At 43.1% G+C, this 26,765-nt stretch overlaps 2 protein-coding genes across 2 annotated transcripts in view; one reads left to right on the plus strand and one right to left on the minus strand.

The window, feature by feature from the left end:
- Nucleotides 1–2,428, plus strand: part of uts2r2 (urotensin-2 receptor 2) — a 39,253-nt gene extending 36,825 nt beyond the window's left edge. The window contains exon 10 of the mRNA XM_012864083.3: nucleotides 719–2,428. Within this exon, the coding sequence (XP_012719537.1) occupies nucleotides 719–855 (137 nt within the window). The 3' untranslated portion in view covers nucleotides 856–2,428. The remainder of the gene's footprint in view (nucleotides 1–718) is intronic.
- LOC105927357 (urotensin-2 receptor) lies at nucleotides 442–22,090 on the minus strand. Its single transcript, XM_012864063.3, has 2 exons — nucleotides 19,870–22,090; nucleotides 442–908 (listed from the first exon to the last, which is right to left on the minus strand). Exon 1 carries the CDS (start codon nucleotides 21,012–21,014, stop codon nucleotides 19,917–19,919), a length of 1,098 nt encoding a protein of 365 aa, XP_012719517.3. The 5' UTR covers nucleotides 21,015–22,090; the 3' UTR covers nucleotides 442–908; nucleotides 19,870–19,916.
- Between the last annotated feature and the right edge of the window lie 4,675 nt (nucleotides 22,091–26,765).

Here is a 26,765-nt window from a genome sequence, read left to right on the forward strand (position 1 = left end):
TGACTATAAGAGGCTTTATATGTTGGAGCCGTCTCATAAAACCCTGGCTTTGTGTCTGACCCAGTGTCCCTCGTTCCCTTACTTCCACATTAGCACTTCGTTGCTCCCTCGGCTCATAAAGCAACTCTGGACAACAAAGCAGTAAACTTTAGCTGTCACAGTACCTTGCAAAAGCACTAATGCCGAAATAACTGTTTTTGCATTATGTGTTTTTCTACCAATTTTATGTAATAGACCAACACAAAGTATCACGTAATTGTTACATTGAAGGAAAGCAATGCACAGTTTTCAATTTATTTGTTAACCCAACATCCAAAAAGAGAAAAAACTACCACTTAGCACAATTCCCGGAGTCTCACTTTAATTAAATTGACTAGAAAAATAGACCCAAGAGTGTTTAAAATCTTCTGTTTAGAATTACAAATTATACATATTTTTTTTACAATTTCTGTAATAAATATGTCAAACATGTTTTGCTAGATAAACTATTTTGAACCTGCTTTAGCATCTGTCTTTTACAGTTCACCTACCGCTTGACTTATATGTGGTAAACATCAGTCCACGATGTTCATAGCTTTGTGCCAAACGTCCCAACACCAAATGTGTTATGAAAGCCTTAAGGCAAATGTTTCCTGACAAAATGAGGCTGCTCCTTGATGTCTTTTGTACATTCATGTTCTTCTAAGGAGTTAAATAAAAAAATCTGTTTCCTGTCCAGGGCGAGTCTCTTTCTTCTCCTCCGGATCAGAGAACCTTCACCGGGTGGAGAAGGTAACATGGGGGACGCGCTACGCCATCACCGTCTCCTTCACGTGTGACCCCAGTCACGCCATCTCTGACCCCGCCCTACCCTGAGAGGCGTCCACGGATGATTTAGGACGGCGCCGCCCAATGCGCTGGGGCGAGCCCTGCAACGACAGATGGGAGGAAAAAAAAAAAAAAAGAACATTACCAAGAGGAGGGAAATGGTTTTGTTAAATAATCTTTATAGGTGAAGCGGCTGCAATGAAAAGCAAGCAGATGACGAACACAGCAAAGACGGATTTGTAAACGACACACTTTGTGATGCTTTTTTTTGGGGGGATCCAGGGAGAAAGCTACTTGAAGAGCCAGAAGAAGTTATACTTCAGATGGTAAATTGAGCTCTGCTGAAACAGTAGCAGATCTGCTCTCTTTGTTTGAGTGCAGGAGTTAAAAACATCCATACTTCTAAAATGATACTAGTGCACAAGTTGGGATTTAAGGGCACAAGTTTCTTCATCATTCCACCACTGCTGAGGGTCCGAGTCCTCTGAATGTACCCCCGTGGAAGTTTTGCTTCATATTCCAGAAATGTTCACGTCCTGCAACATTTCCTTTAAAAAATGTTTTTCTGATTTCCAGCTACATGCCAACCATCTTACTTCAAAGCTCCTCTTTATTCATTTTCATAGCGAGACTCTTCCTTCAGCAAGAACCTTCTCTATATTGTGAGACATTAATACTCAAACCTGACACCTAAAAATCAAAGCTCTTACACTGGATACCCAGTGCTTCCTAATTGCAGCTTTATAGAGCTTGCCTTCCTGGTTACTGTGTCTCTGAATGCAAAGATTTTCCTCTTACCTTCGGTACCCTTTTAGATTTCTACTTTCCTTTTGTGCCACTCTCATGTTTCATCAAAGTTATTTTAATATCAGCGATAACCTGAATAAATACCAAATGATGTTCTCAATTCATGATTTCAATTACTAAGTGAATAAAGCTGTCCAATCCAACCTGGCAGTATGAAAAAGTAATTACACCCTAAACCTAATAGCTATTCTTGGTGCCTCCAGCTGCTGTCAGGAGTTTGAAATGTGTGACAATGAGTCTTTCACATCTGAAGGATTTTTAGCCCGCTCCTCTGTGTAGAATTGTTTAAATTTAGCCACATTGGAGGGTTTTTGAGCTTGAATCACCTGAAAACTGATTTTGCTGTTTACTCAGGTTATCTGTGTTTGATACAAAAAAAAACAAATAATAGTTTGATCAATGCAAAAAGAATCTGTAAGGGAGCATTTACTTTTTTTTTTTTTTTTTTGCACCAATATTCATCTTCCAACAGTGTAGGTTGTTGGTCCAGTTGCAGTGGAAAGTTGTCAGGGTTCCCGCAGGTTTTCTTATCATTTATTTCCAAATCCCCGCAGCTCCAAGTGAACCCGGTTTTAAGAAGCAAATCTTCAGCGACTCTCAGGGCCCTAGTTTGTCTCATAGAAGTGAATTTGTCTTTGTCCGCGTGCCAAGCTCTTTTCTAATCTTGCCGTTTTGACGTACCGACCCGAGAGAACTCAATGTGCCAATGGCTCGTTTTAGCACACAGATGTAATGTTCTCCTGTTTACTTTTCATTGTTATTACACCATAACACTTGAGCGAACATTTTGTATTTATAAAATCAGCCAAGATTACTTGTGTGTATGCCTCCATTCTTATCTGCACTTTGGGAGCCACTCGAGGAAATTGCTTGATTGATGATCGGTGTGAGGAGTCATCTTCCTTGCCTTTCCTATTTTCCGCACAGCTGCTGTAGCCAATCCTTTGTTTCCGGTCTTATTTATTCTTAATAGATCGTTTGGATTGGTTTTAGAGTCAGTCATCGAAACGTTATTTCAATTTCATGACATTTTTTTTCAAAGTTCAATATGTATGCTTTTTGAGCCGCGGTTTTGAGAGACTCCTGGGCATAGGAAGCTCACTTTAATGGCTAAACATTTAAAAGGGGGCTGTGACATTTCATTTTGCAAATATGTGGACCTCAACACTGAAAGCGCCAGCTCAAGTATGTCAAGGGCGTTGGCAAATATAAGTGAACTGGAATTCCTCTGAATAAACACAGTCATGTGAACGATTATTACTCGGCCGAAGTTAAACAAAGTAGTTTTCTGGGGCCGTTCTTTTCCCCCGCATCGTTTCAATCGCCACATCCGTTCCCATGGTAGAAATGTACTTTGGAAAATGATCCAGGTAAGGCGTGCATCCTACGTGCCTCCCTGAAACTTATTACCCCGAACCCGATGTCTCTCCTCGCCGGTCAGTGGTCTGACCTGATGCCGTTGGTGTAAGTTACGTAAACTGGCACAGGAAAAATTGGGAATTGCCCAGCTAGTTCCTCCTACACCATACTCTGCTTTTTCCTATGGAGTGGGCAAAGGAAGTAGCCTGACATGGTTATACTCAATTCTAGTCAGAATTTGAGTCTGATACTGCTCCATAGAGCTGTGATTATGGGACGTGTTTCGAACGAACCAGGAAAAAAAATTCCTCTGCACTCAATTGGATAGACCTACAACTAAGCGACGCATAGTTGTTGTCAACGGAACTCAACGGTTAGCTTAGCATAAGAAGATGAGCGTTAACGATTTTTGCCGGTGTTGCAAAAAGAATGTAAGGATCCAAGGAGTCCTTCAACACACGAACCTGTCGATATCTTCTAGAACAGACCGAATAGCAGAATCTACACACCTCAACTCTCCAGCGGCAGCCATCGTTGTTGTAAACAAATTCAACCCATCGCGCTTTGGTGATGTGGTTGATTACGTTACTGTTGATCATCTGTCCATCATCGTATAAATCCCCCCCTGACAATTTGATTGGTCCGCCAGATATTGGGCGAGCATACTCGCGCTACTATTGAGCAATGCCAGACCGAACTTCCCGACCTAAAACGTTGTGGGCGGGACTAAGTTCGGAATAGGGGGTTTTCAGCTGACGTCACGCTCACGTGACTACTCAGCGCGTCCGCCATATTGGGTGGCAGTCGTTTCGCACCGTTGACCTGCATTGTATGACGCCTTAGGCAGTATTGGAAGTGAACAATGGGGAAAACGTGTTTAATGGTTGGTTGCACGGCCCGTGGAGGTGGAGATCAACGCTCTTTCTATCGCCTACCAGCCGTAATAGTGAATCAGTGCGAAAAAAAAAAACAGCTGTCTGAACAACGCCGTCACCTATGGCTGACACGGATATCCAGGTCCGATTTGGACGGTGTTAAGCTGGAATACGCCAGAGTCTGCGGTGCTCACTTTGTCACAGGTAATTAACTGTTAAGTATTTAAAACATATAAGAAGAATATATTAATAATAGGGCTTGGGCGTTATGACTTATTACTTTCCGCGGCTGTCATGTTGACTGCCTCCGCCGCCTCTACTGCCTGTTACTACCGCATACTGTACTCCCTCTCTCAGCCGTGTTTTAATTTGATTAATTTCACCTTAACTTGATTTCAACCATGGTAAACCGTTGCTGTATTGTGGGCTGTAACAGCGCAACACATGATCGCCATGGGAAAAACATAGAAACAGATTAATTTTCCACCGCTTTCCTGCCTGGAGGCGCAACCACGGAGAACAACTGTTAGTGATAACAAAGAGTCGTCGGCTCGCTTGGATCGCACCGTGGAGGGCATACGGGTCCATATGGTCGATCACGGAACATTTCCTCAGATATACGTCCTTATCTGGTCGCTCTAGCGTGCTGGCGTACTTATCCATTCGCGATACGATAATACGTGTAAGACAACTAGAGATAAGGAAGTGTGCCACCCAATATGGCGGACCGGAAGTTGGCCAGTGACGTCAGTGAAAACACCCTATTGCACCCAGGCTACAAAGGAAGTCTTCTTTGGTGAAAACAACAATAATCTAATGATTCTGACACAGTCTTGACTCCTTAACTTATGTAAAGTCATGCACGTCTGATTGTGAAAATGGAACTGTGAAAGTTTGGAAACCTTTTTTCATGGACAGACTTCCAGCTTTACTGCGTTCTGGCGGAGGAGAGTTGAATGGCAGCTTCTCTGGGGATCATAATCAGGCTCCTACAGCCAGACTGTTTGGAGGGTTTGTTCTTTTTCTATGACAGCTACACTCTGAAACACAATTAAGAGCTCTTCAGGCAGATGTGTAAAAATAATACATGTTCAATAAATTGTTGTTCCTGCAGAGCATTGCAAGCGCATGCGTGAAATCAGTAAATGGACAAAAACGGTTTAAAACACTATATGACCTAGATTGAAATATTTGCTTTCTTTGCGTCTACAGGTGTTCAACCAGATGTCTTTAAACTGAAGAGGAGAAGCATAAACCCAATAGACAAAACTCCTCCCTAAAGGTTCAGGGTAATGTCAAAGGTGCTCCCTGCCATGAGCTTCATTAAAGTTCACCCAGGCACATATAGTGCATATTTAGTCAGGGTAATGAGTAACCTGAGAAAAATACTTCAGGAAACGGATCGTAGAAGCAGAAACTCTTCTGTAGGGAGGAAGATCTTCTGAAACTACCCTGAACCTTCTGGGTGGATTTTTGTGGTCAGAGAGTGCTGAACCTTTCCTTCTGGTTGAATAATAATCCCAGGATTATGTTTTTATAGGCCTCTCCCAGCTTCATCTCCACAACTTATGTTTTTGTTAACTTTAAAATTTCCAACCGGGCAATTGCTGTTTTTGTTTGAGAGGAGCCAGTTAGTAATGTTGAGTAATTAGTGTTTTACGGGGTTTACAACCCGATGCATAAATAAAACCTGCTAACCTTGGTGAACATTTATTTCAGAATCTGCAAAAGCAGAGAGGGTAAACAGTTTTTGAATGAATTTTTAGGGCTTTTCAAATGTTCTTTTTTTTTTAATGTTTCCGCACTGTTTAAAACGTTTAAAACCCTGCAGGATTGCGCGTCATTATTCAATGTTATGTATTAAAAGAAACTCTGCACACAGGTACAGCAGCATTCAACTGTGTGTGCCTGTGTGTAATGCTCCTTTGAGTTATCTCACATGCTTTACTTATCAAACATCTGTGAATTTGACACATTTTCTCTGACTTAGGAGTCACTTTCATTCTGTTTCAGAGAATAATCGCTCTAAAACAGTCGTAAGTTATCATTGCTCTACCGCAAATGCAATTCAACACGAAAGCCTGTGTCTGCTAAATTTGGGAGTTTCTTTTACTCCGTTGTCTTTTTTGGGCTGACTTTACCAAAGTTTTAAACAGTGACTTGCTGTGATATAATCTGTTAACATCTGTTATTTTATTGCTGAAAACTGTAATGTTTTGTGTTATTTGGTTAGTGTTATTTTCCTGCCTCTTGGGTTATTTGTGTTCTAGGTTTGTGAGTCCTGTTTAGCCGGTTCATTATTTTGTTATCTGTTTTCTGTATTAGTTCTGCGCTTTGTCCTCATTGATGTCCTTGGACTCTAGGTTTTTTCCCCCCAGCTCCTGTCAGTTTCTGTATTGCTTCCACCTCTGGTTAATTAGTTTCAATTCCGCTCACCTGTTATCCGTCTATTTAAGCCTCACTCCCTCCTCAGTTAGTTGTCGGGTCGTCACATTTACATACCCATGCGCTGTTCCTTGTGTTCTGCATTCTGCCTCGGTAAGAGCCCTGACACCTTACGTCTGTTTTTGATTAACCTGTTTCTGTTTATCCTGCCCAGTTTGTTCGCCTGTTCCCGTCAGTTGTTTTTGGATGTCTGCCTTTTTTGGATCCTTTTTGTGTTCATCATTCCCTGAATAAATCCCTTTAAATGAATTTCTGTTTCGGATGATTATCGGGTTCAGTCCCACACCACTCATGACAGAACGACCCGACCAGTTTTCATGAACCCGTCTCCGAATCAGTTTTTCTTTTTTGGAGCAACTGCGCTCTACTCACCGACTCACGGCATGCACTCACCGGATTTCTCCCTGGAGGCGGAGGAGGAATCCATGCCAGGATCCTCTTTCGATGGAACCAGGTTGGCGATCTGTCCCCCCGGAGTCGGTCCCAGACGTCACCTCCCTGGCAGCAACACTTTTTTTTTTGGAGGTCAGCGCGGAGGTGGTGCAGGAGCTTCGTCCTGATCTTTTCCCGGAGCCGACCCCATATCCTTTTCCTAACACGGAAGCACAGGGATCTCCGCGGGACCCGGCGGCTCCATTCCGTCAGAAGAGATCAGCGTCCCCGCTTTGTCCGCGGTCCGGCCGTCGGAGGAGAAAACGATGGCTTGTCTGTAACTCCTCCAATGGTCCCGAGCAGCGGAGTAACGAGCCGGTCCAGCCACATTCGGCTGCTGAGTCTCCGTCTCTTCCGGCAGTCTCCATGGCCCCTACTGCCACTTCCTGTCCGGCGGTTCGGCTTCCTCCACCTTTCGGCCCTGAGACGTCTGTAGCTCCTCCTAGTGGCGCTCCAGATGCCAGCCATAAATCTTTGGAGGATAAACTGAGGGCTTACGCCCCCATAATAAAACGCCTCAGAGAAGCCCTTTTCAGCCACTATTCAGCGGAGCTGGAGGTCAAATTAAAGGAGTTGGAGGGAGATTATAGAACTGCCCTGCGGACATTCTACAGCCGACCCACACCTGCTCCTAAGTCTCCAGAGGGGGCCCTGGAGGGTCCGCCTCTGCCCAGTTCTCCAGAGAGGGCCCTGGAGGGTCCGCCTCTGCCCAGTTCTCCAGAGGGGGCCCTGGAGGGTCCGCCTCTGCCCAGTTCTCCAGAGGGGGCCCTGGAGGGTCCTCCTCTGCCCAGTTCTCCAGGGGGGGCCCTGGAGGGTCCGCCTCTGCCCAGTTCTCCAGAGGGGGCCCTGGAGGGTCCTCCTCTGCCCAGTTCTCCAGGGGGGGCCCTGGAGGGTCCGCCTCTGCCCAAGTCTCCAGAGGGGGCCCTGGAGGGTCCGCCTCTGCCCAAGTCTCCAGAGGGGGCCCTGGAGGGTCCGCCTCAGCCCAAGTCTCCAGAGGGGGCCCTGGAGGGCCCGCCCTCAAGCTCAAAGACCCAGTGTCCAGTGCCGGCTCCCTGCAGCTTTAAAGCCCGGTGTCCAGTGCCGGCTCCCCGCAGCTTTAAAGCCCGGTGTCCAGTGCCGGCTCCCCGCAGCTTTAAAGCCCGGTGTCCAGTGCCGGCTCCCCGCAGCTTTAAAGCCCGGTGTCCAGTGCCGGCTCCCCGCAGCTTTAAAGCCCGGTGTCCAGTGCCGGCTCCCCGCAGCTTTAAAGCCCGGTGTCCAGTGCCGGCTCTCCGCAGCTTTAAAGCACCGTCATCTACAGCCTGTAGCTCGGGGTCCTCTTTAGTTGCCAGTAGTCAGGCTTCCCCTCTAGCAGCCTGTAGCCAGGCTTCCCCTCTAGCAGCCTGTAGTCAGGCTTCCCCTCTAGCAGCCTGTAGTCAGGCTTCCCCTCTAGCAGCCTGTAGTCAGGCTTCCCCTCTAGCAGCCTGTAGTCAGGCTTTCCCTCTAGCAGCCTGTAGCCCGGCTTCCCCTCTAGCAGCCTGTAGTCAGGCTTCCCCTCTAGCAGCCTGTAGCCCGGCTTCCCCTCTAGCAGCCTGTAGCCCGGCTTCCCCTCTAGCAGCCTGTAGCCCGGCTTCCCCTCTAGCAGCCTGTAGTCAGGCTTCCCCTCTAGCAGCCTGTAGTCAGGCTTCCCCTCTAGCAGCCTGTAGTCAGGCTTCCCCTCTAGCAGCCTGTAGTCAGGCTTCCCCTCTAGCAGCCTGTAGTCAGGCTTCCCCTCTAGCAGCCTGTAGTCAGGCTTTCCCTCTAGCAGCCTGTAGCCCGGCTTTCCCGCTAGCAGCCTGTAGCCAGGCCCTCCCTTCAGCCGCCTGTAGCCAGGTGCTGTTGTCAGCCTGTAGTCTGGCGTCCTCCCTAGCCTTTAGTCCCGCACCAGGTTCTGCTTTCTTCCTCTCTAGGGTCCGCCGACGGTCTCAGAGGGCGCTGGTCCGCCGACGGTCTCAGAGGGCGCTGGTCCGCCGACGCCCGCCGGAGAACCTGCCACGCCGGGGCCGTCGCCCGGGACGGCCGCCGGAGAACCTGCCACGCCGGGGCCGTCGCCCGGGACGCCCACCAGACTCTTGTTTTTTGACTTGCGCCCAGTTCTGGGTTGCTTTTGGTTAGTTTTGTTGTGTTTGGACTATGGCCCGCCATCCAGGACCTCCCTCCTCCCGCCCGGTCTGGGTTGTTATTATTTTACTCTTGGTACGTGTTTGAAGGACGTCTAGAATCCGTCCTTGAGGGAGGGGCTCTGTAATGTTTTGTGTTATTTGGTTAGTGTTATTTTCCTGCCTCTTGGGTTATTTGTGTTCTAGGTTTGTGAGTCCTGTTTAGCCGGTTCATTATTTTGTTATCTGTTTTCTGTATTAGTTCTGCGCTTTGTCCTCATTGATGTCCTTGGACTCTAGGTTTTTTCCCCCCAGCTCCTGTCAGTTTCTGTATTGCTTCCACCTCTGGTTAATTAGTTTCAATTCCGCTCACCTGTTATCCGTCTATTTAAGCCTCACTCCCTCCTCAGTTAGTTGTCGGGTCGTCACATTTACATACCCATGCGCTGTTCCTTGTGTTCTGCATTCTGCCTCGGTAAGAGCCCTGACACCTTACGTCTGTTTTTGATTAACCTGTTTCTGTTTATCCTGCCCAGTTTGTTCGCCTGTTCCCGTCAGTTGTTTTTGGATGTCTGCCTTTTTTGGATCCTTTTTGTGTTCATCATTCCCTGAATAAATCCCTTTAAATGAATTTCTGTTTCGGATGATTATCGGGTTCAGTCCCACACCACTCATGACAGAAAACCTCATACAGCAGAACTGGACACGGGTTGATTTCATTTCAAATCTGTTATTTCCACAAAGTTTGTTGTGGCTTTATTTTTGAAATGAATTGGAGATTATGTAGAAATGAATGCAATGGTTTTTTGAATACTGGATATTGAATATAAAATACGGAACTAAATTGATTTCACTATTTGTTTTTCTACAGCCGTTCTGGACTGACTTCTACTGCTAGTTTGCTTGTGTTTCAAACAAAGAGAAGATATTTCAGCTGTACAAAAACATAACATGAACATGCTATGGAGAAGTTTAAATGGCTGTAATGTACCCTATCTCTAGTTTTAGTACATCCCAGTTCAAAGCAGCAATGTTCCCGCAGGCAGTTCTGGGGAGGAGTGAACTTCTCAACTGTAGCGGACTTCATTTCCATAAGCTCGGTTTTGCACCCAGGAGTTCAGATACACACAAAGAACTGCATGGGTTATATAAGAATTTCAAAGGGGAAGGGGGTTCAAGGTAACGTGGTTGAGGAAACGTTTGACAGAGTGAACAAAGCAAAGTGTATTCCTACAGCTACTGTACACAACCAATGCACCAACAGCAGAATTTCATTCCTCTCCAGGGGGGAGAAAGCTGCATTCACTGGAAGAAGGAGGAAGCATGATGATTGGTTTATAGATGCAGAGCACAGTGCTATAAGAGTCCCAATTTATGTGAATGGGGGGTGTTGGACATCTAATTTTTAAAATTTTACCAAAGTCGTCGTACAAGCTTAGGTAATGCCGCGCTGTCATGTTCACTCAAAGTAGCGATTAATCTCCAGATTCTCTAGTTTGCTGTGTTGAGCATGCTGCTTTCCACAGAGACCTGCTCTGCTGTAGACTTTCAAAGCATGGCTGTTAGGCTTCACTCAGCAGGGTATTACTCAGAGGACCACTTGGGATTGTCAGAGCCCACCCTTCCCTGGCACTGGATGCTAATTGGCCCAGCACAAGGGAAGCACGGGCAAAGAAGGATAAGGCAAGTTGTAATTTGTCCTTACTTCACAGGCGAGGCAGGTTCATTATTTACAGATGGACCCGGCACCGCTGATGTGGCTAACAAGCGACTAGACAGCATGCTACACACTGATGCAAGAGCTCGCCCCGTCAATGCCGCCAGATGTAAGGTTGTCTTTTTGCAGTGCTCATTGTGTAAAAAGTGGATCTCACAGTGATTTATAAATGATAAAAAACAGGATCTGTCAAGTCTCATGGGATTTTAAGTGAGAAAGTAAAAAATAAATCTTCACAAGATGGTCTATCCCTGCTTAAATAAAAAAAAGAGGTGAAACATTGGCATCAAGGTGTCTTTCCAGTTTGTCCCTGAGTAGAAATTGTCAAATGCATTGCAACATGTAAATGATATGAAACTATTTTTGACACCAATTAAAGCATAGAACTAATATTGTACTGAGATAGTTACTTTTAGCTTTTAAAACATTGTTTAATACCCAAATAGAGTTTAGTGGGTTTGCATTTTAAACATAAACAGCATCCTGTTGTTTAAAGTTATTTCAAGAGCTTAAAATGTAAATTAGAGGTGCACAGATCGTGCAGCCTTGTTCAGACAAAGCTGAGTTTGGGTGCATCACACTAAGAAGTTAGTCGTATAGGGGTTCCCATTTAGACGAAGCAGACGCAAAACTGACTACACTTGAAACCTTCTCCCAGTGGAAAAGTCTGAAGCCGCCCCCACGGCAGCTCCATGTTTACATCCCGATCCGTATAACCGGCTACAATTTGTGCATGTTAGCCAACGTAAACCATGGCCTTCCCTCATCACTCATGCGCCATACTGCAATAGTGCAGTGAGCAGAGAGCAAGGATACAGGAGTAAATTATTACTACCATTATTCTTGTTGTGTATGTGTCAGAGGTGGGAGTTATGTACAGGTACACATACACACACAAACATACATGTTCACAGTATGTCGAGTGCAGAGAATGCTGGATTTAATGAGTATTAAATACGGTGTTATGTACATGAGGTAGATGATTTGGTATACATTATATACAATATGACACATTTAACAGTACGAGCAGCACTGAAACAGAGAATAATTGACAAGTTGTCTGAATAGAGGCAGGATTACTGGATTTTTGCCAAGGAGTTTTTCCTCTTTCCTGAAGTCCACAATCATCTAGTCTTTTCATCCATCGAATTCCTTTCTAACACAAAGTGAACAATGATGATTCCCCCCCAAGCACATGGGGAACTGAAATAAACAGTTGATTCATTCCTTCCTCGAAAGACATAATTTGCAACATCTGAACTCAGTTCTCAGAAAGGTGTCACCCCTAAATTAGCCGTGTTCCATATAGTCGTGCTAAGTGAACTGGCTATTTACCGCTGGTGTAGGAAGACATGCATCTATTTCTCTGCATTTTGTGTATCAAAATTCTGAAGAAAAATAAAACATGGAAAATTTTGTCCAGGCATATAGACATACACAAACATTTGATTTTTAGATTAGGGTTGTTTAGAAACCTATGAGTTTAAAATGTTGGAATTCCTATTTCGGGCAATGTTATTTATTTATTTATTTCTGAGTTGGACCTCTTTAGATGTGTGAGTACAAATGGAAAGCACTGTGAGTGCGCTTTCTTTTGATATCAACTTTCAAGGATACCAAGGACCTAACAGAAATCACAAGAAAGGGAAAACACTGCAGTGACCACGTGAAGGCCTGGGCGTAACCTACACCTTTGTAAGCAGGAACAGCTACAGCAGAGCCACAGGATGGTGTATTCAGTAATAATAAGGAAGGTTGCATATTTAATAGAGGAGGTCAACAATTTGATAACATTTTTGTAAGTTTGATTTGTGTGTTTTAGTTATGTCATAGCTGCTCTCAATTAAAAAAAAAACAACAAACATCTCACCCAACCGTCAGGCTCGGTAGAGGAGGGCTGATGAATAGAGCTTGTTATACAACTACAAAGATTGTGGTGAAGCAGAGAGAGATAAAGTTTATACATGATGCTTGGGGCGCATCTGTATGTATTAATCATATCATCCTCAATAAATAGAAAATTGTCGGTCTGAAATTTATTAAAATTTGTGCAAAGGGATTATTCTTTTCAGGGAGCCTAAATTGCATCAAATGAATGAGAGGAATGTGATGGAAATATAGTTCAGAATCATATCAGAATCACAGCAATACTACTTCAATGGACAACTGCATGATTATATAGCATCTAGTCTCTAAAAGAATAAATTATAAAACTATTAGTTATCACAATATTATGATGATTTACTAACAAAAAAAGAGAATTCTGGAGAAGTTTCCACTCTCTGTCTGGAAAGTTTATGCTGCTAATTTGGATTTCTAAGTACTTCTCAAGAGTCTGAAGGTTTGTAAGAACACGAGAGGGGTCCCAACAGAGGAAGGCAAATGACCAATCAAAGCACTTAAAACCACCTTCGCCCAGTCACACTCACAAAGGCTCACATTCACACACGATACACAGAGCGGTGGGGGCGATACGGTGTAAAGTGCCTTGCCGAGGGTCACACCGTCATGTGGCAGGAAGGAGCTGGAATCAAACCCACAACTATCATATAGCAAAACATAGGCGGTTGGAAGCTGGTTGAACATTTGATCCTCTTGGAATTCAAGAGCACATTTTATGCAAACGAAAACACTGTGTTGTAAATAGATTCAAGGCTGTTCAGCTGAATAAGAACGACTTTTATGGAAGTGGATCAAACTTTGAGTCGATTAGGCACGCTTCTTGTTTGGTGTGTTCAGCAGGACGGAGATGCATCATGCTGTCCGTGTGTCTGTGGCTCTTCAACTTTCCGTCTTCAGATTTTATCATGCCAACTTTGTTTGCCAATTTGGAAAGTCTTGAGAGAGTCTGCGTGATTGAAAGATTAACTAGTCGTGTCAGATCAGCCGAGGAATCTTTGAGCGTTCTTGGTCAGAATATGGAATGTGTCAAGTGAAATAGGGTGTAATTACTTTTTCCATGACTCAGAATGTTTAGTGATGTTGCTCCAACTAAACATGTGCTTTTATGCAGTTTTCCTTGATAAATCCAGCCAGCACACTTGATAATGCATCTAATTGCTGACAAGTTAATGTAGAACATGTCGTTTTGGGGGGGGGTTTGTTCATACTGTTTTAGTGGGTAGGACCACCTGTTAAAGGTTTACTGCATTTATAGTCTTCATATTATGCATTTTTAATCAATCCCTGTGGCAAAATTAGGCAGTCAGTTATATTCATGGGTCTGGTTTATTTCTCTCCAAGAATAAATTACATGAGCTCAAGGGATGAGGATATTTTTTTAAGCTCAGAAGAAAAACCAACATCTTTCTACCAACACAATCTTGAATTTTTCATGAATCTTGATGGTACAAAAGAAGTGGGACCGTTTCCCATCTCTCCTCTGACATTGTATAGCACAGAGAGATTGGCCACAATGAATTTATGCATAAGTTTGGGACATCTGACATACAATACGTGGGCACACATACACGATACCATCCGAAATATTTCCCCCACCCATTGGGACATTGGCTTGAAAATGTCACAGCTCAAGATTACATTCAGATCATTTTCATAATGACAGAAAATCTGGCGTTTTTCTCAGTGCTGGGTGTGAGGACCGCAGCGGGCGTGTTCAGACATGCATTACAGTAGCATCCATTTTATTCTGCCCTCTCTCCGTGTCTCCCCCTCAGAAGGCACGAGGTATGGTTCTGCATCAACCCTCGAGATCAGTGGTTCTCAATTCCGGTCCTCCAGGGCCGTTGTCCTGCAACTTTTATTTGTCACTCTGCTTCAACACACCTGAGTCAAATAATCAGGTCATTAGCAGGACCCTGGAGAACTTGACTGCATACTGAGGAGCTGATTCAGCCTTTAAATCCGGTGTGGCGGATCAGGGACACATCTAAAAGCTGCAGGACACCGGAATTGAGGACCACTGCTCTATAGTAACATCTCCAATGTAGCATAAACACTCCATGACCCCACAGCCTGCGGAAATGCCACTATCTTAAATTAGCTCAACACATTTGTAAAGCATAAAGTTACCAATTTCACAAGAAACTGCCAAAGAGAAAACCACACAAACCTTTGGGCCTGACCACCACTGCAGATAAGAACAGAATGAAAACACTCGTCCTGGTAAAAATCATTCGTTTTTAGGGATGTAAAACACAGTTTATGTGTGGATGAAAGCATAATCACTTAAAAGTGTATCCTTTTCCCCAAATATCCGGCTTTGTGTGGACTAGGTGTAAGTCTGGTTGGTTCGGTCCAAATTCTTTTATCCTTTTTTTCTAATCTAGTCTAAATTTTCTTTCGCTCCACCATTGTGTCCTGTCTTTCTGCTGTTGTTGCCTGACTCTTTTATTTGCATCGTGTGTAAGTAACATTTTCGCATGCATGTCTAGGCAGCGGGGTGTGCCTGATATGATGAATTAATCTGATTGGATGAAGAATGACATAAGAGATGCTGATTGGCCACAGGCGCAAAAAGCTGTGCCCTGAGGGTAATCTTTAACTAACCAATCAGAGACCAGCATGAAGTCACATGGAGGCGCACGGCACTGAAACATTAAAACTAAGGACCCAAATAAAAAATAACCCCAAATATAATGGAAATACTGAAAAATCAAAAGTCAGAACATATATAATAAATAATTTTATGTCATAATTTAGTTGTACTGTGTTAACTATTTGATAGTGTTGTTTACTGACTATGAAGTTTGGTTGTCCTTAATTTCATTTAATTTAATATTTTTTGTTCCATGAAGGACACTAAAATAAAAATCTGTTTTCTAACCCCAAAATGACTTGTTTTGTAAACCAATTGAGTATTTTCAGTTCACTCTCAAATAACCCTAACAAATGAAATTATTAACGTTAACCCAGTTTTTGGGTTAAAACCCATAACCCAACCCTATAGTTCTAAATTAACCCAGGCCTGGATCAACTGTGATCCAAGACTGCCTTAGTAAAAATAACCTAAATGGGATTATTTTGTGGTTTACTAGCAATAGTGAGTCCTGACCAATTACACATTCAATTGGTAAAATACTAATGAATAAAAGTCAGATATAGCCACCTTTACCGTGTTCCATCCATCCATTTTCCATCACGCTTATCCCTGTTGGGGTCACGAGGGGTGCCGGTGCCTATCACCAGCTGTGATTGGGCGAGAGGCGGGATACAGCCTGGACAGGTCACCAGTCTGTCGCAGGGCAACTTTACAGAGTTACGTTGCAATATTTAATTTGTTTATTTTTGTCTCGCCACTAGATGGTATTCTCAAATTCAATAAATTTGGTTCCACAATAGAACCGGTGACACTGGGGCCATAAAACATATACAACTGTTATCTACTATTTTAGCCTTGAAGTCCCTGTAAGCACAATATATTGCTATCAAGGATGCCATAGTGATAATCAAGTCAGATTATACTAACGTGTGCCAGCGCTGTACATATCGGCCAAGCATGCACCAGTGCGTGTGACAAAAATCACGTTGGGGCAAGGCCTCCCAGAGCCCCTAGAAATGAATTGCTGTGTGCAAAATTTGAAAATGGGAGCCCCTGGGATAATTTTCAACTACTGAAACTGTGCCAAGGGGCAGGGCTTCTGAAGTGCCAGCCTGCTGAACGTCACAGTGATACTCAGGCTGCTGATTGTACAATACTATTAGGACTTGGCAATATAAAGTCCTTGCACTCTTTTTTTCATGTTGTTTACGGAGGGCGGTGCACTATCGCCCACTATGGGCTGCCCAACTAGAACAGAAAACAATGTGCGATCAGTTTAGAACCTCAAACCCAGAAACCAGAACATGTAAAGGAAAACTAAGGACATCAACAATTCAGAGCCTCCGCAAGGAAAGGTGACAGATTCACAGCTAGACTGAATGAGTGTCAACCACTGCAGTCCTCCTCACATGTTTGGTCACATCCACCAATATCAGATATCACCTTCCACATCCGCACATGTTACTGTGAGTCAGTGTCGCAAATCCCCTCATGAATGCTGACGCAAAGAAACGAGCCTGCTGAGAGAATTCTTTTAGTATCAATCAAAAGGCTTTGTGGCTTTTACAGGCAGGATGTTAACCATAAGTACATTTTTTTAGTCTTCAGAGCTATTGGGAGTTGTGTTTTAAAGAATTTAAAACCTACTGACATGCCTGAAGCTTGTAAAGAAACGTACAGAAATCAAAGAGCTGCAAATAAGCTCATACAAGATGTACCATGAGGCTGTTTCTTTGGCACAGCTGGTTGATTTTGAGCACCAAATGGTAAAAAAAAAACATTTTTACAGACAACTTTATTGTTTATTATTTAATTTGACAGTGACAGAGAGTAATTTATTCAAATTCACCATCAAGATAAGCTAAGCCTTGAACCAGTCCATCATGTGTCACTCCACAAGCTGATTCATTATAATACCCAAGACTTCTAATACAGCTAAAACACATCAAACAATATTAGATGTCTCTGGATACTATTTATCCTCCACAATATAAAATCAAGTCATCAGCTTTCTATCTGTAACCTCATTTCTGGTCCCCCAAATGGTCACTTGCGGTAGCGTCACTAAATGGATGTGAATCTCTTTATGGTTTTATTAGTCTCATGCATGAGGCGATACGGGGGCCTCATGCGCTTTCGAAAGGATCTAGAAAAACAAAGCTGATGAAAGACGCATGTTTACACCACCTAACAAAAGTGTTCATACCTCTGGAACTGATTGCCCTTTATTTTTCAAGTTACAACCTCCAATATTCATTGTATTGTGAGGCAGAAGGTCTGTGCTTTGATTTAGTCAGTCAAACACAGAATATTTTTATATCTACACTATTCCACTATTCACTGGTGTGAACTATCACCTGAATCTGATGTATTTTGTAGTTTCAGGTTTTCTTCAAAAGTTGCTCTCCATCTAGCTTTATCCATCTTCCTGTCAACTCTCTATAGCTTTAAAGTACGCGCTGAAGGAAATCTATCCCCACAGCATAATGCTGCCGCCACCATGTCTCATAGAGGGAATGGTGGATTTAGGAGTTTCTGCAGTGTTAGTTTTAACAAAGTGTACCATCTAGTAAGGCTGAGCGATAATAATAAAAATAATACCTCAACGTTTTTAGGCTGAATGCTGATATACAATATTTATCTCAATATGTTTTCTTTTCATGAACTGATTATAAAACGATATCGCTGAATCCCAAATGTCTCACAGGCACAGTTCTAACAACAGCTGAGAAACATATCAGAAACAGCTGATAAAATAACCTACTGGAATACATAAAAGTATAACTATAACACAACATAGACCATCTCAATATAGTCTCATCTTATGTCTTTTTAAATAAATCTTAATTTTTTTTTGCGGGTCTAGTGGCTCGCTTTTTATGAAAGTAGGCTGACAGGAAGAGGGGTAGAAGAGGGGGATAGACATGCGGCAAAGGACCGCGGGTCGGATTCGAACCCGGGTCGACCGCGTCGAGGACTAAGGCCTCCATATATGGGCTGCGCCACAAGCGCGCCCCATAAATCTTCATATTTTTTACATCTCGATATATTGCCCAGCCCTACCATCTCGGTCAAAAAGTTCAGTTTTGTTCCTCATCTGACCAGAGCACCTTGATGTGTTTGCGGCGTACGCTACATGGCAAACTTCAAACATCACGTCTTTGGCTATTCTCACAACAATTGACTCTCCTCTTCTGTCTATTCCAAAACAGACGTGGAAACTTAATGACTAACAGTTGTTCTGTTGACAGGTTTCCCCACATGAGCTTCAAAACTTATCCTACAGAGCGATCACAGACCGCTTGGCTACTTTGTTGATTGTATTTCTTACCCAGCTTAATTGGGCAGCCATGTTTTAGAAAGGTCGGTCCAAACTCTTTACATTTTCCTATGGATGAAAAAAATACTATGTGAGATGCTCAAAACTTTTTATGTTGTTTTATAAATTATCTCTTCTTTATAATTCTCCTCATCTTTGTTCACGAAACTTCTGCTGTGTTCCTTGGTCTTCATGATGCAGTTATTCTTCTAATGTTCTCCATGATACCTCTAAGCCCTTTGAAGAGCTGCTGGATTTATATCGATATTAAATCACTCTCTCCTGGTCTGTGTTTAATCATGAGGTGTCTTCCTGAAAGGTAACTGGCTGCGCTGGACTTTATCGTGGGGTATCAGAGAAATTTGGTCGGAATTTAAATGCATGGCAAACCTCTCAATTTTTTTTGTCAAAGATGTTAAAAACCATATATCCTTGTCCTTCGACTTCACAATTAATGACTACTGGTGAAATCACAGTAAAACAACTGAAGTTTTTGATTCTAATAATGGGAAAATATTGGCTGTTGAACCATACGTCCCATGTGGAATGGTTGGACTCTCTCGTTGAATCTTAACCCTAACTAAAGTCACTTCTACAAAACTTGTTTGTTCTGATTCAGGTTTTTGAGTTCAAATGTTGGGACATTATTGGACGGATTCTGTGAGGTGTAGAACAACACATTTGCTATAGTGGGAATTTATACAAAGAGGGAGATTCGCTTTATTGTGAAGTGAAAGGGAACCCATACATGGTTTTCAAATTTATTGACAAATTAAATTCTGGAAAGTGGTTTAGATGACACCGAAATTAGACTTATTGGGTACCATACAAATGCTCCATACGTGAGGCGGAAAACCAACTTGGCATCATTGTGCGTTCCTTCAACATAGACAGGGAAAATAGTCAAAGTTGATTGGAAGATGGATGGTGCTTGAGAGGAGGTTCACTTTCCAGCTATTGCTAACCTAAACAGCCAGAGCTAAAATGTAAGGATTTAGATCAAATGCTGTTTAAGTGTTAGAATGGCCCAATCAAAGTCCAGACTCAAATCCAACTGAGAATCTGTGGCAAGACATGAAATTGTTCTTCAGAAATGCTCACTCACACATCTAATTGAGCTTGAGCTATTTGTCAAAGAATAATGGCCAGACATTTAAGTCAGGCAAAGCAGCTTTGGTTTCTCCTCTTCACAGTGACGCACAACTGTGTTTTAATGAACCACATAAAACCACAATTAAATGCATCAAAGTTAGTGGTATAGTGATAGGGGAAACAAAAAGTTTCATGGGTGGGAATATTTTTTCCAAGGCGGTAGTTTTGTCCGTGCATACTTTTATCTTTTGCGCACATCAGCACCAACTAATTCATGCGCACTGCTCGTTAAACGCAAAGCCCAACGTGAGCTATCTTTGCGCACTCTTCTCATACTGCGCTCCCTCTTTTTTTTTTTTTTTTTTTTTTACTCTGGTAGGATCGAGTGTAAAACTTCCTACCTGTGACATTTTTTTCTCCCGGGAGTATTTTTCCTCTACTCGAGAAGTCACCTGAGCGTCCCCATGACCAGCGTCTCAGAGTTGAACTCGTACTGGTTGCTGGAGGACCCCGACTTGCCCCAGGAGTGCAGACTGGGCGGCCGATGCTTGAACGACGACGTGTATTTGTAGAAGCTCTTGTGCCTGTTCTTCAGGTACTCCCTGTAGTTCTTGGTGAGCAGCGTATAGAGGAAGGGGTTGATGCAGCTGTTGCTGTAGGTGAGACTCGCCACAAGGTAGTTGATGCAGGTGTGCGTTTGCGAGGCCAAGCTCAGCGGCTTGGTGTGGTACAGGGGCAGCAGCTGCCAGATCCAAAAGGGCAGGAAGCACGCCCAGAACACCAGCACGATGGTGAAGATCATGATGAGCACCTTCTGCTTCGGGGAGCGCTTCCCGCCTTTGCTGATCACCGCGTTGCGCTGGGATTCCAGATAGGTGCGGGCCAGGCGCACGTACAGGTAACCGATGATGAGCCCCGGGGCCATGATGCTGGTCCCGAACAGGACCGTCACATACACCTTATAAGCCAGAGGCGCCCACGTGGGTGCGCACATCCTCTTCACGCCCCCGTCCGGCGTCTTCTTGGTCGTCTGGGCCACCATGATCATCATGGGCAGCGTGAGGACCAGGGACAGCAGCCACACGCCCCACGCCAGAGCCTTGCGGTAGCTCTTGGAGCGCCGCACCGTGTCCAGCGGCTGCGTGACGGCCAGGTAGCGCTCCGTGCACATGACGGTGAGGGTGAAGATGCTGGCGTGCATGGTGAGGAGGTCCAGGCTGAGCAGGATGCGGCAGCCAACGTCCCCGAAGTACCAGTCCTTCAGGAAGTATGTGGACACCACGAAGGGTATGGTGGAGAGGTACAGAAGGTCCGCCAGGGCCAGGTTGATGATGGAGATGTACATGGAGGTGGCGAAGCGGATGGAGTGGCACATCACCACCAGCGTGTACACGTTCCCGGACACCCCGATTATGTAGACCACGGACAGGAGCGTCCCGAAAGTGGAGGTGATGACGAGTTCGTGGTCCACAGCTCCAAGCGAGCCGCCGCCTCCAGCTCCAGCTCCAGCTCCGCCGAGCCGCGGAGTCAGAGACCTGTTGTTCATCCCGCTCGGCCCCCGTCCGCTCTTCTCGCTGCTCAAGGAGTTTGGGTAAAAGCGCGCACCTTTGCACGGCTGGTGTTTCTGCTGCTTGTCCTGCTCTGAGCTCACAGCCAGCTGCTCTCCGCTCCTGACGTCACCCCCGTAACTCCGACACCCCTTATATCATGCAGGCAATGTATAGACTTACATATTGTCATTTTCCAGGTGAAGGAGCAAAGATTTATCATCCGCTAGAATTTATTATGGATAGTTCTGGCTTTACGCAAAGACCGGCGTGACATTCAAACTTCAGTTAGTAGAAAGTGCGCAGCAGAACTGAACATCTTAAAAAAAGACCCCCCCCCAATAAATAAATAAAAATAGAATAAATAAAAACACACCAAAACGAATAAATAGCGACAAAAAACTAAGCAAGCAGGTTTTACGCACAGTTGCACTGATTCCCACATGAACACAAACCACGGGAGAGCCCCGCCTGTAAACATCTGAAAAGTGTGGCGTGCATTTGGAATCAGCTTCTGAGCCAGTTCTTCGCTCCTCCAAAGCAAAGATCCAACCTGGGCTCCAAAGCCAAACTGTTCGTACCAAACCTGCCGCTTAGCATAAGGATCCACTTTTAAAAAGATCTCCCTGTTAATGTGAATGTGCCATTTTCTTGCAGTCAAAGAAGTTGAAGCTGCACAGACAATTAACCTCCTACAGTGCCACAGCGTAAGAATGCTCACTTTGGATCAAAGATCCAACCTCCTTTTTCCTCCCTTTTCCTCTCAAAGGTACCACAGTAATTTGCTCTGTGACTGACATGTAGTTCCGCAAAAAGAGTTTGAAATGTCAATAAAACGTTACATGAGGAGGAAGTGGGGTAACTCAAGTTAAACGGTTTCTGTTTTTAACCCTCTTGCTTCAGGGCTAAGCTCATTAACAGAAGTAACCTCAGGTTTAATCTTTCTGTGGAATGTTTATTAATAAGGGACCAAGCAGCCACTTATGAATTATTTATATATCTTATATATTATTATTTATTTAATCTCTGATGCTTAAAGTTCTACACCTTTACCACTTCAGATGTACAGCATTTTATCTATTAAACAAAAATAAACAAATAAAATTTTCTTGAACTTGCATGCTCTACATGTTTTCCCCGTGGATGTCTGGGCTCTCTCTGACCTATAAACCGATGCATGTTAGTTAACCGGTCTCTCTAATTTGCCGTTTGGTCTAAATATGTATGTGTTCTCCTGTTCAGTCCATTTACCATTTACGTTTGGAGATAGAAACCAGCGCCTCCAAATGGCTCTGAAAGGATTAGGTGGGTACGTGAAATGGTTGGATGGATTAAATACATTTTTACTGACGCACACTTAGCTTTTAAACACAGTCCACATATTTTGTGTAGGATTTTGGTCGACGACATGTCAGAAGTTAGCCTGCTTTATCTACTTCAAAACTGGAACCCTGGAAAATTGACTAACACATAATCATGTTAACATTTCCACCATCCAACTGGTCATTTAAAGTGAAGTTGAAGAATACAGAGGCAGGCCTCTTCTTTTATCGTTCTGCCCACTTTGTGCATTTAACTTACCTCACAGCACGTTGGTCCCATCACCATGCTTGAAAAATGGTACGTTTGGGAGGGAAGCAGATATATTGGCCCACTTTCTCGCAGTCCTCCGCTCAACACCCTTGGACTCTTGTCAAATCAGCTTGATCATGATGTTTGTGCCAAATTCACCAATACAAACAGAATGGCTGACTTGCGATATTTACAGGTTGGATCATGTTGTTCCTCTCTTCTCCACTGCTTGGTGGGAGGGTTTGATTTTTGGACACCCTGCTATATCTGTTGTAGTTTATTTGAAAATGTATGTTTTATTTTCTTAACTTATCTTTAAGCTTCATCTGCGACTCATTGTGACTTTTATTTCCTTTTGTTCTCGTCGATGTTGGACCTGCTCTCGCTTGGCCTCCTTTGTCTTTCTAAATTATTTAACAGCCAAGCAGTCACGAGGCAAAGTAATTTCCCTAGACAGACAAAAGTGTCATCAGACTAATCTGTCCATAGATGACTGAACACAATCCTTTGCCAGCAGCCCTGAAAGTTAGAGGAGAACCTCACAGCTGAGTCACTGAGGACTACAGGAGCGCTGGGAAAATCCAGTCATCAATAAAACATCAGTAAAACACCAGAGTGAAAGTGATATCTGCTCCTTCAGGTTCACAGCTATCATTTTCACTTATCTCTGTTTGCTAACAGATAGAAAACTGCACCGCATTATGTTTGGATTTTTGCACATTTGCCAAAGTTTGTGCCAAGCAAAAAGAATCAAGTTCATGTTCTCTTCCTACTGCAGATAATACCTCCAACACCCGAGATGAGGCAAGGCAGTGTCATATGATGCGATATGATACATGATATTAGGTTCACTTGAGACAAGGTGTTAGCAAGATTTGGGGAATAATTAACAATCCTAAAGGTATTTTTTATACAAATGAAGGGTTAAATTAAAAAAAGAGTGGTTTATCTGTATACAGATGAGGTTGCTTAAAGACCTCTTTCACTAGCAAGGACGACACCATAAAAGAGTGAGTTTAGTGGTTTACTGAAGAAAGAAGTCAAGAGATGAACCAGTTTGGATGGAACGATGCATCATCTGGGTGGACTTGTTGATGGAGGCAAGAGAGGAGGAGAACCAGGAAAACTGACTTTAATCAAGCCAACTTAAGAACCATGGATGAATGGATATATATATATATATATATATATATATATATATATATATATATATATATATATATATATATATATATAGATATATATATATAGATATATATATAGATATATATAGATATATATATATATATATATAGATATATAGATATAGATAGATAGATAGATAGATACGTATATACATACATACATACATAAATACATACATAAATACATACATACCTACATAGATGTTGTGAAATTACATTTAAAAGAGTCTAAAACTATTGCCCGGAGCAACTAATTCTACAAAACAACCAATTCTACAAAGCAAATAAAAAACAAAAAGAAGAGTGAATAGAAAATGACGAATGAGCCAGGAAGCAGGGGAAGATGGATGAGGGTAACGAGGTGCAAATGGGGAAGAGATGAGGGTTAAAGCAGAGCCCAGAACATGAAAGGGAAGGGGAAGTAGAGGAAATATGACAAGCTGTGATGCATGGGTGAGCTTGGTATAAATACAATTCTAGGTAATTGGAGGTGTGGTTGAGGCGTGGCCATGCTCCTGAACCTAAGTTAACGTATTAACTTCCTTTGCAGCTATGTTGTGAAAACATGCTGTTAATTTATTGACTGGAGCAATGGTTCTTAACCTTTTGGAACAAGTACCATCTCAGTAATTATGCTTTCCAAATATTACAATACCAGCTAATGTTCTTTAAAAAAAAAAAAAAAAAACAGGACTTGAAAAAGTAAAAAGAAAAAGAGTATTACTGTTGGCCCTGGATAATAAGTTAAAGGGGGGAGTGGAGTTATGCCCAGAAGTTGAATTTTACTAATTTAAAGTTGGAAAAATTAACAGAAAGGTGTCCAGAGGGCAGAATTCGGAGTGAGAAAACAGTCATTGTCCTAAAAATCACACATGGCTACTTTGGGTAAAAAGCTTAAAGCTGCAATAGGTAACTTTAGTATGAATGTGTTTTTTACATGTTTGTTAAAACTGTCACTATGTCCTGATAGTAAAACATGAGCTGCAGCAAGGGAGCTATTCGTCAGGCTAACAACAGCTAGCGTTAGCTTACCTTGTCCGGGATCTGCACTGATACACGTTCAATGCGAGCCACCAGAGTTGAGAAAGACTCCTGGATAGGAGTCGATAGGCGCTGCCTCCGATTTAAGCCTGTTGGCTGTCGCAATGACCCAGATAGCTGAGAATTTGGACAGGCAAGCTTTACTGACCTTTCTACGTTGCTCTCAAACATCCATGTCATACTGACCGCAACGGTCTAATTTCAGCCTAAATTTGACAACTTTCCACTTCAAATGTGCTGGCGAGAACTCTGGACTAATAAATCTCTGACAACCTGGCATTATTGGAGAACGCTATGTAAGAACTATGTGAGTGTATCATAAATATTCAATGCTGAAACAAACAAAATAAAAACACAAAGCAACACCTTCTCCCATTACAATGCCCTTTATCTGGGCTCTTCATGCCAAGAACGCTGGTACTTCTTGTCACCTTGTGTTGCCCTGGTCTTATTGGTCACATGCAAAGATGGTGGAAATGCAAACTTTTTCAAAACTAAAGCACATGGGAAGTACAGAGAACTGACTGATTCTGCCTGATGTACCATTTCACACTTTCTCCGGTGTCCTTCAAATACTAAATGATGATAGGAGATCAGGGGCATTGTTACAGACACAATGACGTGAGCCGCTGAATGTGAAGTAGAGGTTGTTCTATGCGTTCACGTAATTTCTTTGTGGAGTGTCTGCCTATGAGGAATTCAGATACAGCGGCTCTCAGAGGTTTTAGGTTCTTGTGATGTAAAACAATCATACCATGATAAGGCATTAAAAAAAATGTCCATCTTGAATGTCACTTATATCCTGTATTATTTGACTGAGAAAAAAGTACAACTGTAGGAGGGGAGAATATGAAAAAGGAAAAAAAAAAGCTGTAACAAGCATTCAGACCATTCTGTAATATTTGGTTTCATGCACATTTTATATATACTTTTAGTGTTTATTCTTCTTGGGTACACAACTAACATAAGTTATGTTGAGTTTGATTAACCAAAAATAAAGTCCAGCTGTCCTTGTAGGATTTTCTTGACATCTGTTACAAAGAATAATACAAAGATAAGTCTTTAACCGAAGGTGTCAGTCAGAGGAAAGGGAGTAGAAATAATTAACAACTTTATATAAACACTGACCTGTCCAGGGTGTACCCCGCCTCTCGCCTGTTGACAGCTGGAGATAGGCACCAGCACTCCTCATGGCCCCACGAGGGATAGACGTGTTAGATAATGGATGGATGAATATATACACCATGACACAGTGAAGACAGACAATTTTAATAGGAGAAGATACTGAACAACAGTGGCGTGACTAAAACTGGACGTTTCTCCCGAACGGATGAAAAATCAGGAGGGAAACCTTCTGGGAGGCTGCTCAGAGCCGGCAGAGAGCAACACGGATGAGCTGCAGGTCTTTCCTCCCAAACAAAACGTCTAATCCTTGCTAAAACCCCCCAGAACCATGTGGAATAATGGGCTATGGTCTGGTGAAACTAAACTTGAATTTTTGACCAAATGGCAAATTTGGCATGAAAAACAATGCTGCACTTCGATAGAAATGTTTCGCTTTTTTTTTTATTTTTCACCTTTCTCTGTTTTCTGTTAATTCCTCACTCATCCTCTAACTGGTGCAATACCCTTCTCTGAATCAAGCAGTGCAAACGGAGAGTAGAAAGCAGTGAATCTGTATGAAACGGGGGAGCGAATAAGTAAAATGCCTAATTGATCCAGAATTCTTTGTTTCATGGTTTTTCTTCTGTTGAGCTTTGCAGTCTGCTCTCGCTTTGCCCCACCTGCTTTGTAGCCTGTCATTACTATTACTCTTTGCCCGTTTGCTTTCTGCCATCTCTCAAACTGGGTCTGATTTTAGATTAAAACGTATTGAACCTTCTATCTGGCAGGACCCTATACGCTCGGTGCACCAGAAGCCAGAGTCTATTTTCAGCCACAATAAGCTTGAGA

The sequence above is a fragment of the Fundulus heteroclitus genome, chromosome 10, assembly GCF_011125445.2.
Source record: "Fundulus heteroclitus isolate FHET01 chromosome 10, MU-UCD_Fhet_4.1, whole genome shotgun sequence".
Taxonomy (NCBI): Eukaryota; Metazoa; Chordata; class Actinopteri; order Cyprinodontiformes; family Fundulidae; genus Fundulus; species Fundulus heteroclitus.